The 16,286-nt window shown below is 42.0% G+C and overlaps 1 protein-coding gene across 3 annotated transcripts in view; it reads right to left on the bottom strand.

Moving 5' to 3' along the window:
• The window catches only part of sugt1 (SGT1 homolog, MIS12 kinetochore complex assembly cochaperone), a 38,518-nt gene that overhangs the window by 19,174 nt on the left and 3,058 nt on the right, over window positions 1–16,286 (bottom strand). For all 3 annotated transcript variants that reach the window (XM_037786749.1, XM_037786748.1, XM_037786752.1), the window contains exons 4-10: window positions 15,881–15,950; window positions 15,449–15,519; window positions 12,328–12,381; window positions 11,053–11,081; window positions 10,816–10,841; window positions 9,517–9,613; window positions 7,431–7,538 (exon numbers count right to left, since the gene is read on the bottom strand). In XM_037786749.1, the coding sequence (XP_037642677.1) occupies window positions 7,431–7,538; window positions 9,517–9,613; window positions 10,816–10,841; window positions 11,053–11,081; window positions 12,328–12,381; window positions 15,449–15,519; window positions 15,881–15,950 (455 nt within the window). The remainder of the gene's footprint in view (window positions 1–7,430; window positions 7,539–9,516; window positions 9,614–10,815; window positions 10,842–11,052; window positions 11,082–12,327; window positions 12,382–15,448; window positions 15,520–15,880; window positions 15,951–16,286) is intronic.

Below are 16,286 nucleotides of genomic sequence, written 5' to 3'. Positions count from 1 at the left end.
TTTGTATGTAATACTGATTATGTGAGGTTGGATTTCTTTAGATCTTATGGCTTTTTCATTATGCTTTTACATTTGTTGTTTACCCTGTGGATGAACAGTTACACAGTCTGATATTAAAGGGATAGTTTGGGTGTTTTGAAGTGGGGTTGTGTGAGGTACTTATCCATAGTCAGTGTATTACCTACAGTAGATGACGGTCGACACGCCCCCAGTTTGGAGAAGCAGACAGGAGTAACCACACAGAAGCAAAGCAATATACTGCCGTTGACAGAGCCGGCAGCAAAACGTATTTTAGCCATCTGCCAAAGCAACCAAACTCAAAAAAACAAACTGAAATTTTACCTTGTAGAACACGGGGGTTGCCGGTCTACTGCTGCAATCGAGGAAGCAGTAGACCAGAAACTCCCGTGTTCTTCGAGGTAAAATTACAGTTTGTTTTTTTGAGTTTGGTTGCTTTGGCAAGAGCATAGATAACGGCTTAGGTTCCCCGTCAGAAACACAGACTGTATAGCTCTCTCACGGCAAGGGAAACTGGCGAAAATATTCTACACAAAGCGTACACTTAAACTGAAATTGATATTTTTAAGTGGGCCTTTCTTTTAGGTGGTTACAATACGTTTTGCTGCCGGCCGTGTCCACAGCAGTACATTGCTTTGATTCCGTGCGGTGGGGGCGATTGACCGTCATCTCCTGTAGGTAATACACTGACTATGGATAAATACCTCATACGACCCCACTTCAAAACACCCAAACTATCCCTTTAACTCTAAAATAATCTTAGTCAAGCTATCTATCGGTAAAGTTTTCAGCTTGTCTGACTGTTTTAAATTGATTTGTTAATGATCACACAGACAAAGCTTTAGAACCGAGAAGGACCACAGACTGTAGACCAAGTGAATTAAATGTTATCCACTTAAAATTACCGTCACTGTGTTGCAGGTGCCATTAATTGTCTTCAGTGCTTCTGTAGTGTGAAGTGCAGCAGGACTCAAGCTTCAGCTCTGTGTGTGTCACAGTGGGTGTGCTTCTCTGCGTGCTCCTGGGCCATACAACATTAATCTGCTGCCACATCTGTGTTTCCTGGCTTTTAAGGGACATGGCAGGCCCGGCGCCGTGTGTGTGTGTCTCTCTGTGTGCGCTTCTGTGTGCGTGACAGGCGAAAAGATGGCTCGTAAAGGGATGTGACAGCAGAGCCACATACGGGGGGCCACCACCCACAGGACCCCAGGGGCTGGACCATACAATACTGCACTACTACACACACACACAGACACACATGGACACACACACACACACGCTATTTACAGAAGGGCACTGGGGTCCCGTGTCGTTTGTCACATGTGTTTGTAACCCCCCCTTCCTCCCTGCCACGACTCCTCGCCCAGCATCTTCCACTCCTCTTTCTCCAGATCCCCGCGGATTTCCAAACAAACTCGGCAAGAAAGACGCATAAATGAAATAAATATAAACATTCTTAGACGTTGACAGGCGTGGAAATTAAAGAGCGGAGATGCCACTTTAGCTATTTGCCAAAAAAGAGATGAGTTTGGAAGTGAATGAACGGGGCGAGAGTGGATTCGAAATTGAGTGTGTTTCGCGCGCACGCGCCCGAGTGTGTGTGCGTCAGCCGTCTGTTCTGATCAAACACACTGGTGTGTAATTGGCTCCCCGTTGTCGCGGTGACCCCTGCGGTTGGAATGTCTGTCGTGGTGGAGGACAGGAGGAGGTCGCACTGACGATAATGTGCTACAGACGACACTCGCGCACACACACACACTGCAAATATTTTGTGTAAATGGCACAAGTGTGTTGAAAGATTACTGTTCAGCCTCTGTATTTGTGTGCGTGCGTGCTCGCGAGCTTGCGCCCGGCTTAGCCTCCCCCTGCTAAGTTGTCTTTAAAGACAGCGAGGAGATGAAGCGTAAACATTGTGGAGCGAAGAGCGCAGGGCAGCCCATTACAGAGACAGACAGGCCGACATTGGTTGGGAATCAACAGCTCCGAGGGCAATGCATTTTTTTTTTTCCCAAACGCTCATTAGGGATGCATGCCAATCTGGAGAAACTTGATTTGCTGATGCCGTTGTTCATTTGAATGTTTTTTCCCCCCAGTGGCTCCTTGGCTTCAGAAAAATGAAACAGCTCCAAAATATTTAAATGAGACACGCATCGAGAAGGCTGCTCAGTTTGTCGGGGTCTCTCACATTGCCGCGCACGTGTGCGCACACATTTCACCTGTAGACTTTTACAAGACTTAGGTTCCGTTATGCCGTCTTGAACATTTGAATGCTGCAATTACCAATGAGGGCTTATGAGCTCGGTTATGTGTGTGTGTGTGTGTGTGTGTGTGTGTGTGTGTGTAGGGGCCATGTGTGCCGGAGGAGCCCAGTGGACCAGGGAACAGTCGGGGCTTTGTGGGAGAGGAGGAGGGATTGAACACTCTCTCTCGTTATCCTAGAGAGGTAGAAGTGTGTGTTTGTATGTGCGCAAGACAGAGAGAAAGACAGACAGAAGGTGTGTGTGTGTCTGTGAGAGGCCACGGAGAGATACACAAAACAAAGACAAAGACGATTAATGAGGAAAAAACAAAACAGGGACAGTAGAGAGAGAGAGACGAGAGAGAGTGTAGGACCATCTTCAGCCGTGGTCTCTCTAAGACTGAGCCCTTGTTTAAGCTGCAACCCACGTGCACCTCTGGTATGCAGTGTCTGCTGTTGCCATGGAAAAGTGAGAAAGTGAGTGAGAGGTTTTTTTTTTTGGGAGAGGGGGCAGTTTCTGTGCAGGTCAGTCTCCGCTCGGCACAGTGTAGCCGCTGGATAGAATGCACACAATATAGATGTCAGGTTATGCAACGCTACTAATCAAATTTTTTGCTACCGTGGCACCATGCAGTGTATATTTTCAGCACCTGTGATCGTGCACTGGCCTTTCGTTCCCCCGTGGCCTTGCTTCAACATAAACTAGAATAAATATCATGATTGCTTTCAGAGGCTCTGTGGCTTGGCTTTTTGTTTGGGGATGTAAACTTGATGTAAACACCTTGTTTTCTGTTTATACTTGTTCATGGATGTGGCACAAATATCGATCTATTAGAAACACATATAGGGCTGGGTATTGTTAGAATTGTATTAGTGCTAATACCCCAGTTTCGGCAAAGAATGTCTATTGATAACAAGTTTACACTTAACTTTACGTGGCCACCAGACAGCAATTCAGACTGGGAACTGAAGCCATTATGTCGTCTTTAAAGCTACCAGAATAGACTACATTCACAAATCATTTTACCTCACAGAATACGGGAGTTGCTGATCTACCGCTGCATTGATCGGTTGGTTTGTTTGTGTTATTGTGTGACCTTTCAGATCTGAACTAACGTGGCGTCCGCACACCAGTACATTGCTTAGCTTCCGTGCCGGTACTCCTATCTGCTTCTCCAAACTGGGAGCATGCCGACCGCCATCTAAGTTACTGTATGTGACATTAATACACCGACTATAAGGATGTATATAAACTAAACATGTAGCAGCGTCATCATGCAGAAACCAGGTCAAAGGAACACCACTGGGAAGCTACAGAAAGATATGACAAACAAAAAATAATGGGCCGCCCCTTTAGGTAGCAGCTGTAATCGATGTTTTTATAATAAGAATGTATTCGAGTATCGGCTCATTGTTTAGCTGTAGGGCTGCAACTTTACTGTTTTGGTTCACTTTCACCACTCTCAGTGTCGTTTTCCGCCGTAGCAGGCAGGTGTTTTCAGAGAAAAAGCTCTGAAAAAGCTCCACTGTACACTACCTGCTGAGCACCAAACAACACAGCTCGCCACTAGCTGGTGAACAAAGTGGAGCATTTAGCAGCTAAAGAACCAGATATCAGCTCACTGTAGCTGGAGTAGGAGGTGGTAGAGACCAAAAACAGAGCTAAAAGGGATTGAAAATTGGACTTACACTGTCAATGTTGCCAAGAGGCCAAAGAAATCAGTTCTTGCAGGTTTGAATGTGACATACTGTTACATTGTTCAACAATATCCATCATATCGTATTATAGTTTTCACAGTCAAAAAGCTGTTTCACTGAGGCTTTTGGGGCTGTTTAAAATCACCACAGTGCACCGCCCATTACAGGCTGTGCTGTTCTGTCTTTTGAAATGACATTTATATAATGCATCATAATCCATTTATATAACACATTTGACTGCATATACCTTGGTATTCTAGAGAAACATCAGCTGTATCAATATCATCTTCACTCCGCTCCACTCGTGTAGGTGGCTTGTGTATCTTTTGTGCGTCTCGTTGCATCTCTTTTTCATTTGCCATAAAGGTCGTCTGTCTCCGAACATAACTACTACTACAGATTGCTATATTATAATTTTATGAGTAATAAGCTTTTCTTTTCTCACGCGGGATTCAACTTTGGTAGAAGTAAACTTTGTGGAGTCAAGATCACTCCATTATCATTTATTTTCTAGGCTAGAGTAGTAGAGTACAGTTAACTTTATTGTGCCCGAGGGGACATTTGTCTTGGGCACAATGCTACAGTCTGTTGCTTTACATAAAAAAACATCACAAAAACAACATGAAAACATCTTAAAACATAAGAGACATTTGACATTGACTGGGTGTATAGAAATCCCACAGCTGAACTGCATCTGGAGGGAAGTCCCAGGATCAGGCCAGGAACTGAATGTGTAATGAGATGCTGCCTTGGTAAAGTTAAATATAAGTAGATGTAGCTCACATTTGCCTTTTCTTAGTAAATCTGACCTTAAGGCCGTTACACACCGGGGGCGTTTTTTTCTTGAGATTAATTTGCTCGTCAATATATTTTTTCGAACTGTTGTTTTTGTCATAAATACTTTCACTCAGAACGCGAATATTCTGCAGCGAAAAAGCAGGAAGGGGTCTGTCTGATGGCGAGGTGAAGCAGCTGACGATGGAAGCAGCAGAAAAACACATTTTAGCCACCTAAAAAAAACAATATCAGTTTAAGTGTACGCTAGATTTAGAATATTTACACCACTTTACGTAGCCACCAGACTGCCCTTTCCGACTGGTAACTGAAGCCAATATATCGCTGTCTTTAAAGCTACCAGACTACATTCACAAAAACAGTAATTTTACCTCGCAGAATACGGGAGTTGCTGGTCTGCCGCTGCATCGATCGGTTAGTGCGTTTGTGTTATTGTGTGACTTTCTGATCTGAACTTACGTGACGTCCGCACAGCAGTACATTGCTTAGCTTCCGTGCCGGTGGGAGCATGCTGACCACCATCTAAGTTACTGTATGTGACATTAATACGAAGGCGGATATTGGCCGATACCGATGTTCAGTCGATAAATCGGTGCATCCCTAGTTATGAGTGGAACACCTATGTGAGGCGACAACAAGTATTTAACTGGTTCATTATCCTTTTACTAACTAAACATTACAATCTAAAGAGTTTTTGTTGAGTTACTTATAATAGGATACAACTAAAGATGCTTTGGAAGCTGTAGACTACAGGATCCCAAAGAAGAAAGCAGAGCTTTACAGTGTGTTGTACAGTATTGGCAAGACCGGAATGATCAATGGCCTAAAAGATGAATTCCTCCTCCTTAACGATTAAAAAAACAATCAAAACAACTCGCACAAAAACCTGCCTCTTGATCCTCAGGCTAAAACCTGACAATGGCCTAAACCCTGAATCAGCACACACTCCGCCAGCACACTCATTAGCCCACATCCTCTATAATACACACTAATTAGCCTATAGTAAAAAGTGCCCTTCCTACTCATTAGGCCCATAATCACCTTTAACAGTGCTGAGGAACTCTCAGCGAGTACGGCCCTAATAGATGTGCGTGTAGGAGTGAGGATTTGTGCATGTGTGTGTGAATCTCCTGTTCGGATGAGCTGCGCTGACGTCTCCACGGGAGACGTACTGTATACAGGCGAGAGTGGATTTTCTCATTTCTACTCCAGCTACAGTAAGCTTTAGCAGCATTAAGGCATTATAGGTAGTGACAGCCTACTTTACACTGCTTTTAAATCATTGAAGAGATTTAAGATGTTAATCTCAGGGTGGAGTAATGATCAGTCACAATTTCAGTGAGCTGCTTAAACTCGGCATGGTTTTCTTCTTTGCTTTCTTCTTTAACAAAGACGCAAAAATAATGACTGATCATCTATTAGGACAATAACAGCCTGAATAAACAGAGATAATATTGTGTAATTTGATACTCTCTGGCAAGATTGCAGTTCAGAGATTTGGAGCATAGTCAGCCAGCATTTCTCCAGTGTGTGACATTACTATATCATATTTTCCTTATAGGGGCATGAAAAAAAATGTTTCCTGACATGTTTAATAGTAGTCTGCTTCTCTATTGCTGAGAGTGACTACTGGGACAGCGAGGCTACATGCGGTGTTCTCACTGATTCGGATAACTTTTCATCTTTCAAAAAACTTAGTTGGGAGTGCTTCCATGACCTAAAAATTTTGTTTCTTCCTTGTTTGTTTATGTTTTTCAGTTCGGAAAAAGTTGTAAAAGTGGTAAACAGTTTTATATTCCACTATAGCTGGGCTCGATGTGGAGAGAAACATCAGAAAACCACCATCTCATTCTAGGGCTGGGTATCGCCACGCATTTCCAAAATCAGTTTGATTCTGATTCAATTGAATATTGATTAGATTCGGGGTATTTCATTTACAATACCATTATTGAATAATAAAGAGATTCTCAGGGAACTAACCTGGTGCATTATTAATTAAAGCTGACGTAGGCAGGCTGGAGCAAATATGTTATTTTTATAAAACGGTCACTATATCCTGACAGTAATGCATGAGACAGGTAATCTGAAAAGTGCTGCTAATGGCATCAACAAGATTTCACAGACTGGAGGAAAACAACCAATCAGAGTTTAGCTTGAGCCTTGACGTCTCTGAGCAGCTGTCAATCACTCACAAACTCGGATCAAACGGTGAAACTAGTCAGCGCTGATCAAATATGAATCAATATTCTGTTACTGTAATGCCTATTTCTGGCCTCAAATGTTTTCAGAAACATCTTGTACTGTATTGTTTAGCTGTAAAATGAAAAAGTTTGTGACCCGGCAGCCATGTTGAGATCAGTTGAGGAAATACCAAGCACCGCCCACCAGCCGGAGCAAACTTTTTAAACATTTGACAGCTAAACAGTACACTATAAGATGTTTCTGCTTTGGTGTGCCTTTTAGTGCACAATGGACCATTAAACACAGTTTGTTTCTGCTTCATGAGCATGTAATCGGTCACAGCAAAATGTCTGTTAAATCTGTCAAAAACATAAAATATGCAAAGCTGCTGAAGTCAAAATCAACATTTCCTTCCTAAAAAGTGGACTCCCTGTTGATTTAGAAAGCTTCAACAACAACACACTAACTGGACTAGCTTAAGTAAAAGTGACGGTGATACCTTGGTGGTGAGGATCTTGAAGTTGCTCTGCTGAGAGATGATGGGGTGCATGAGGTGGAGGTTGAGGTTGTAGTTCTCCCCTGACGCCAGCTTTATCGTGGCAGAGAGCTGCAGAGACCACAGACACCAGACATTAGGCATTACCCCTCATTGGCTGCTATTAAGTAAGCAGCCAGGAAAACATACAAATATGTAACGGAGTGCTCCAGGATGACGTATTTTTGTAGGTGAAACAGGAAGTTAGCATCGCCCTGGGTTCCCTCGACAAAAAGTCAATGGGATTTTTCCATTGGGTTTTGGATTATTGCAGAAAATAAGCTCTGTGGCCAAACAAACGTTTATGATACTTACAAGTTTTGTTCAGCTAATCTCTGGCTAATCTCCACAAATGAATCAATAGTGGCGAATTTGCGTTAACGCATTATTATTGTGTTAACTTTGACAGCCCTTGTATTTTGCTTGAAATACACATCCCTCCTTGTTAGCAACCGCCTTTTTTAAGACACGCACAGTAAAACCTTCAAAATCAAGAGTGGGACATTTACTGACATATTTTATGTCGTAGAACAAAACGTTAAAATCTCTTAAGTTTGTTAAGTACAGATCTTATTTCAGGCATTTAACTAAAAACCCGTTCAAAAAACCCATTGACTTCCAGACGAAGGAACCGGAAGTGCTAAAATATGAACTCATTTCCAGGTTTTAGGACTCATTCCTGCACCGCTCTATCGAGTCTTATTCAAAGTAGTGCCGTGACTATGAAGTAAAATCACCCTTTCAGACAGGCCATTTTTTTTTCTCAATTCAATTTAACGATCCCTACGTTGAAATTGTAGCATCAATATTTTAATTTGACTTAAGTGCAGTCTTTAGAAAACACACAACAAAGAGATAGAGAAGGAGTGAGGGGGGGTGAAGGTGTCAGCTTGTCCGTGAGGATAATCATCTGATGTGGCTGGTTTGTCGGCCAGGAGTATCCTCGCCCTGTCCCCTTCAGCCACAGAGTGACCAGTGATGAGAGGGGGGAGGGGGTCCGACAGCTCCTAACAGCCTGTCACTCACTGGGACTGGGTGGGTGTCTTGTTGGTTTGGAGGGACGTGGACTCGGCCGTGGCCCAAATCCTCACACTCCTCCTTACACACTTGGCAAACGCTGCCTTCACATAAGAAAGCACTAAAAACTGCCCACTTGAGGAATAACTTCGACTGTTATCATCTCATCTGTTTTTTTTGCGGAGGAACAGTGTTTCAACTTGTAATCATTTGCAATTCAACACCTACCAGTTCACTGAAAGTGGACTTTCTGATTTGGGACTAAATGTATGTAAGAAGTAGTTCATCGGGGATAAAAGCTTCGAAAGTTAGCTAAAGTAGCTTTTGGGCAATTCCACAAAACTATCAAAGCCTTAATATTCATTTCCAGTTGAATTCCTGCGCTGTCTGTAGGTATACAGCTGCCGCGCGCTCTGTCACCAGGGAAAAGAAGTGGAACCACAGCCTTTCATCTTTAATTTCTTTTGTATATACTGACCTAGTAAAAAATATATGAACTTATCTGTACTTCGCACCGCAGACAGAGGGAGCTTAACAAGTGACTGCGGGATTCGGAGCGAGTGAACTATTTCTTTTGAAATGGGGTAAACTCAGTTTGTTATTCTATTAGGAAAGACAAAGCCGTTCCCTGGGGTGCCCTGCAGTTACCCCTCTGAGAGACGGAAAGAAGCAAAGGAAAAAGGGAAAAAGAGAAAGAAAGACGGTCGTCCCCGGGGGGGTTTTCGCAGCTGATCCGAGATCAGTTATGCCGTCTATCTACAGACAATTAGGAGGTTGGAGAAGCTGGGGAGGGTAAATTGTTCTTAGATCTGTACTTTGGGGGCAATGTTAACAAGGCACCACTGGAGGCATAGTTGGGTCCGTGGGGAGTGTGTGTGTGTGCGAGTGTGTATGTGTGTATGGGACCCATCTAATGGGCCCCCCTGAGGAAACACCCAAGAGCAAACCCATCTCTGTTCCACACACACACACACACACACAAAGAAAACACAGGCTCTCTTCACTTCAACACTGCATTTAAGTGTGTTTATACCTCTCTTTCCATGAAGTTGACACACACACCATCCTTGGGTACATTCTTTGCCATGACTGTGACAATGACTTGAGACTCTGTTTGGTACCAGTCATGTCTGCAAGAAAACGCACACACAGAACACTGATTAACAAGTCTGAAGACACGATGATACAGAAAATGAATGATCTACAGAATCCTCAAATTATAAAAGAAAGGCGTGGATAGAGGATCTTTAGACAGATATTACAGAGCATGAATGGGAAAAGGCTTATTATCAAGCACAAACGTTATCTATACATCAGACCGGCAATACGTCATCCAGAGTAGGCTCGCAATGACCACGCCCCCTTTTGGGGGAAAACAATCCCGTGTCCCTCGTAGACGGTAACAGCGTAAAGAGAAGAAGTTGAAACATGTCTCCAAACTTCTACTCTACTATGCCGTAGAGTTGCTGTGTAGTTGGTTGCACCAACGATAAATCCAAAAACGCTAATATCCGATTTGTTCCCCTGCTGTGTTCTAAAAAAGATATAATAGAGAGGTTTTATGGCTCCAAACTATAGACCAGACCAGCATCGCCTCATCGCCGAGGCTGCGCTCCCATTTGGGGGAAAGAAACTCGCTGTCACAGGAGAGAGAATGATGAAAAGCTGTTGTGTAGTAGGTTAACCGAGGCTTTCACACTGAGATTTGAGGCATATACGATACGTTAATATTCACTGTCAGTGTGGTAAATTGCTAAATGATGCTGGTGACAGTGACTAGCATGGCTAGGTAGCGTTAGCTTGAGTGTGAGGCTGCTGCAGTAATACAGTCATACATTAACGTTATAGCAACATCAGACTGTCGTCTCCAACTAAATCTCAGCCTGTAGATCAAACAGTTGTCTATTAACAGGTTGATTATTTACACACAACACTGAGCCTAATGTGATTCAATCAAATATGTATAGATGTCTGGATATCTGGCCACTGTGTTGGACGTGGGGAAGACTGAAGAGACATGGTGGCGATCAACCTTAATTTATTATTAATCAGGTTCAGTGGAAAAGAGATATATTATGTTTAAAATCAATATAGATATGTGATAGAAGTCTGAAGACCTTTTCTGTTTCCACCACTGCTGCTGCTGCGAATATATAAACTTCACGACACCAAGAACTTCAAATAATAAAAAGCAGCTCATCATTAACATGTCTCGTCTATGTACAGTACATTTGTTTTTGCTTTGACGCAAAGCTTGGTTAATCATTACGCTGGTCTCATAAATAAAATAAACAGATGCCTAGATAAGGCGTATTTGCATTTATGCACTTACTTCACAGGTGGAACGGCTGGTGTCGGCTGGGTCGGAGACGGAATGACAATTAGAGAGGAGGATGTGGTGATGAGGCAGAGGGATGAACCAAAAAAAAGGGCAAAAATTAGAGAAAACATGACAACAAAAGAAGCTCAGTAGGGCTCCCTTCTTTGAACAGGAGCATATACAAGCCTGATGCTCTCTGCTGATGCTGAGAGCAACAATGCCCCCTGGTGGCCGTGCGGAGAAACTCACCCTGTTGTCACCGACGATCTGTGTCTGCTCTGGAAAGAGAGAAGAAGAATTTGGGTGAGTGAGTGGCAGGTGGAAACATTTAACACACACACCCCCTGAAGCTACCTGAATCAAACTCTAGCCTTTGAACTATGATGGCAAAGCTATAAGAACACTACTTTTAACCTAACACACATTTGTCCACAGATAGCAGACGGATATGCCCACACAGACACTCTCTCATCCTCCACCAGTTTGTTTACTGGTCCATCCACGCCCATTAAAAAGCCCTGTGAGCCCAAGCAGGCCTGATCACCGTTTACCAGCATGCTATCATACATTATTCAATGACTTCATTACAGAGAGAGAGAGAGAGATGACGGGAGGCGTGTTAATGTTGTCTTAATGAGGTCGCGTTTGAAATGGTGAGGAGGAGGAGGAAGAGGAGGGGGGTGTTTGGAGAAAAAGACTGAGTGTCGGAGTTTGTGTATATTTAAACAAACAGGCTGCCACATGTGATGGAATAACCAGGTGTTGTGTGTGTGTTGGTTGGTGGTAAACACACTGTCACCGGAAGAAACACTGTTGGTGTGAGCGTGAGCAAGCGCAAGTAGGGTACTTTCAAGTTTTAGGAGTGGGGGGGGGGTGATGTACACCCCGGTGTGCACTTGCCGGTGTGTGTGTGCGCATGCCGTCTGTGAGCAAGCCTACGAAGGAGTTGGGTCTCATCGGGGGCTTTCAAACATCAGTAACGTTAACTCTGATGAATCACACCGCTCCCGGGAGTACGTGTGCATGCGGGTGTGAAGCGTGTTTGTCAAAACTCATGCTCTTGTTTACTCGAGATGATCCAGAGGGCCCAGGCATCACCGGCAAACAGAAACACACCGCCCCAGACATGGCATGCATCTTTTATTGGGCCGAGCGGCTCCGCCTAAACACTCGCGCTGTGGATTCATGGATGTGTGCGAGCTCATTTGTTTGATCAGATGGGCTGATCAGCTCCCTGACTGTGCCATTTAGCTCCGTGTTTGATAGCAGGGAGTAAATAGAAGTGAGAGCGCAACCGGTAATGGATTTGGAAGTCTGAAACAATTTTTTAATCCAAAACCGCCATAGGCAATATTGTGTACCAATATTTAATACCTTTGAACATTTGAAATTAATCAAAACAATTAAATAAAGATTGTTTATTATGCTAATAAACCTAAAATTAAAGACCGACATCAGCTCTAAATACCAGCCTAACCTTAATAAAAATACAGACATTATACAAGTTTCAGTTCAGCTGCTTACCCCCCATCATCTCCTCACACCGCTTGATCCAGGTCTCAAATGATTTGTCAGAAACTGTGGAAAACACAAAAAAGAAGACATTTTATTGCTCTGTTAAGTATTATATGTTGATACAAAAAAAAGAGGCTCAATTAGAGAATCTTGTGTAAACACACGAGGGCATCAGTGAGGTGTTAATGAAGTCTAAAGTGGTTTGACTAAGTGCTGATGAAGGCTAAAGTCATAAATTTAATAGATTTGTTTCCAAAGCAGAAACTACAGAAGACGTGTTTATTACATTACCGGTGGTTTTATCAGCAGCCCCAAAAGAGATGCATATTTTACAAGCAAAATTTGTTCAACTCAAAACTTGTTTAAAAATAGATTCACAGCTTTTCTGACAGCGCTGATGAATTTTAGACTTTGATTTTTTTCCACCATTCCATTGATTTACTTTTGACCACTTATCCAGTTGTCAATAGAGACAGTGGGCAACCTCCAGGTCTGAAAAGTGAAGTCAACACTGAAGTGCATTAAACTTGCATTCTTTCTAACAGCCAGCAGGGGGCGACTCCTCTGGTTGCAAAAAGAAGTCTGATTGTATAGAAGTCTATGAGAGAATGAGCCTACTTCTCACTTGATTTACCTCAGTAAACATTGTAAACATGAGTTTATGGTCTCAATCGCTAGTTTCAAGTCTTCTTCAATACAACATGATGTTCATTTAGTAAATTATGCTCCTATTCAGAGTAAAATAGACCATAAAGAAGGGTATGCTTCAGGGCGTGGGCTTCCTTGTGATTGACAGGTTGCTACCACGATGTTGTCCGGTCTGGGAGTTGTTCGTGTTTTAACCCTTTCACAGAGTGTTTTCAGTTCATGAAGTTATTTGACCCATTTTGGGCACCTACCTCTCCCACTCTCTTCCCACCCTCTCGTGTCACTTCTGGTTGCAAAAGACCAAGATGGCGACGACCAAAACGTCAAACTCAAGGCTTCAAAATAGCAGTCCACAACCAATGGGTAACGTCACGGTGACTACGTCCACTTCTTATATTCAGTCTATGAATAGAGCCCTACTGCATAGCGTCAACGCTCCAAAAAAAAAGACACAAAGCATGTCTTTTTTAAACATAACAGCTTGTTCTGTTACGTCTATAAAAATGTATCCATTAAAATTGAGTCTTGATGACGGTGAAAGCTGCTGTAAGTGTTACAAAAATAGAGCAAATTTCTAGGTCATTGATAAATAGAAAATTAAGTGTATGCAAATATAATGGAGAGAAAATCCATGTGTTGTTGTTCATGTTTTGGGTGGTTTTGGGGGACCATCAGTTTAATGAACAGAGTTGGAGACACTGTAGCTGCAGTAAAAGACACTAATGAAGTTCTGCTCACAACGGATATGTATATTGAAAATGGTGGTAATAGTGTCCAGGTTGACAATGGCTACAGTTGTGAACAATGTGGACAGACACTGGCTTCACTAGCCTGCGTGATCTGGACGTGCACCAACACCGGTAGTTACTGGTTTCAAATCTTTTCATCCTTATCAGACATCTTGGAGGGATCCCTTGAGCCAAACCCGATCATGGCTATTTCTGGACTTAAAGCCCAAAATGCACAACAGCTCTTTTATAGCATCATCATGTGGCCTGATATTACTTAACTGAAAACAAAGAAAGCTATCAACCTATTCAGCCCTGCTCAGGGATGTGATGCAATACCTCCAGCTAGGAAAAAAAACATCATCAGCAATCATTTTAATAACTGAAACTATCCTAGAAGATATTTGCTATTAGCTTCTTTCCTTGTAGTCTTTTTCTGTTTTTTTACCATTTCTGGATCAAACCATTAATCACTTACTTAAGAAAATAATCGGCTCATTAACTGATAATGAAAAGTGTTAGTTTCAGCCCTAATACAGTATAGAGGACCAACTGAAGCTCAATGTGTGTGAACTCAGTCATGGCTAATTTAAATATCACAGTAGTAGGCTATAGTCAACATTCAGGTTAATCTGGCTCGACAACATGTGGTCATACAGTATGGAGTTAAATGCACAGGAAGAATAAAAACCCTCTTGCTTTACCTGCTTAACTGATTCCATACAGATGTGTGGTCAAAATAAATATGTATTGTTTAGGCTCTATAAATATACATTGCCTCTCTATTTAAACTTTTAAAAGCTCTAGTAGCGCTATGGAGACATTTTTTCCCATTTCGTCTATCACATATATGCATCACACACATGCACTATTCCACTGATCTACAGATGGCGGTAACACACCAAGATATGCAAAAATGCACCAACAAAGGCAGTGAAGAAGACGACTGCTAGCATCAACTGCAGCATCAAACATGTAAATAATAATACACAACAAAGTCTCCTGATATACAAATATAATGGACGAGGTGGAGTCGAAGAGTAACCCGAAGAGTACCACGCTTAGATCATGGCCAGATACCACCGGTGGTGGAAGAAGTACTCAGATCTTTTACTTAAATAAAAGTATTAATGTACACACACCAGTGTGTAGAAATACTTTGTTACAAGTAAAAGTCCTGCATTCAAAATTTTACTTAAGTAAAAGTACAAAAGTATTTGCATTAAAATATACTTAACGCGTTAACACAAATTTGTTTTAACACCACTAATTTCTTTAACGCATTAACGCAATCGATCTTTCGGAGGTTGTAGTTGGCTCAGTTTTAAAGCTAGAGTGAAGATACTGGCATCATATGAAAAACCTAATGAATCCATTGGTACCTACCTGCTCGAAGGAGATTAAATAACGCTCCAAATCTACGCTAAATTTTGGTGAAGAAAAACTGTCATTGCCATTTTCAAAAGGGTCCCTTGACCTCACTCCTGTAATACACTTTTAAGATACCTGCCAGCCAATCAGAAAGGAGTATTTTCCAGGCCATAGTGTAAGAAATAATAAAATCTGAATGTTAAGAATTCATACTGCAATGTATTTTATCCCTAAAGTTAAAGGACACAGGTTTATCACTTTGTATTCAATGAGGAGAGTGAAACAGACAGCAGCTACTGCTGCTCTCAGTGGTTGGTAGAGAGTGGGAGGATGATGATGATGATGGGAAGTTTGTACTCAAGGCAAAAATAGGCTGCACTCACCATCCAGTTGGTGTCCCTGAGTGAAAGCTGCATGTGCTGACTTGTACTGGTTCAGGTGGTATTCTGCTAATCTGCAGTTGGGAGACAAAAACATGTCACATATACTCAGATCAGACAGTCATGGAAAAATTAAAGTGTCCTCTTCTTACACAAACTGTTTTATCATGTAACTTGTTAAAGAAGTTAAATAACTAAAACAATTCTAGTACATAAACTTTATGGCTGGCTGGAGAGAAAAGTTGAACTGTTACTTTAATGCAACAAGAATAATATGTTTAACTTTGATGTGATTGTGATGTTACCCAATCCACTTTATATTACAGATACTGCAAAACAACACAGTCATTTGGTCCATCTACAGCACATACACCAAACACCTATAAGTGTGATTTTCTCTCATTTTATTTATCGTATTTATATTATAGTACATACCCTGTTCGCATGAAAGCAAGGGGAAGGCTGGGTGTTAGCTGCTGTGCTTTTTTGGCATCATCAACAGCACCTGGGGAGGGAAAATGACACTATGTTTATCAGACAAAAAGTCAAAATTCTCTGATTTCAGCATCATAAATATGAATATTTTATGGTTTCTTTACTCCTCTATGATAGTAAACTGAATACTGTATCTTTGAGTTGTGGACAAAACAAGACATTTGAGGACGTCATCGTGGGCTTTGGGAAACACTGATCAACATTTTTCATCATTTTCTGACATTTTAGAGACCAAACAACTAATCAATTAATCGAGAAAATAATCAACAGATTAAACAACAATGAAAATAATAAATAAATAATCATTGGTTGCAGCCCTACATTCATCCAGCCTGTATCACTTAGA

This window comes from Sebastes umbrosus, chromosome 12, assembly GCF_015220745.1.
Source record: "Sebastes umbrosus isolate fSebUmb1 chromosome 12, fSebUmb1.pri, whole genome shotgun sequence".
Taxonomy (NCBI): domain Eukaryota; kingdom Metazoa; phylum Chordata; class Actinopteri; order Perciformes; family Sebastidae; genus Sebastes; species Sebastes umbrosus.
The sequence above is the reverse complement of the archived record's forward strand: the minus strand, read 5'-3'. Positions and strand labels throughout refer to the sequence as shown.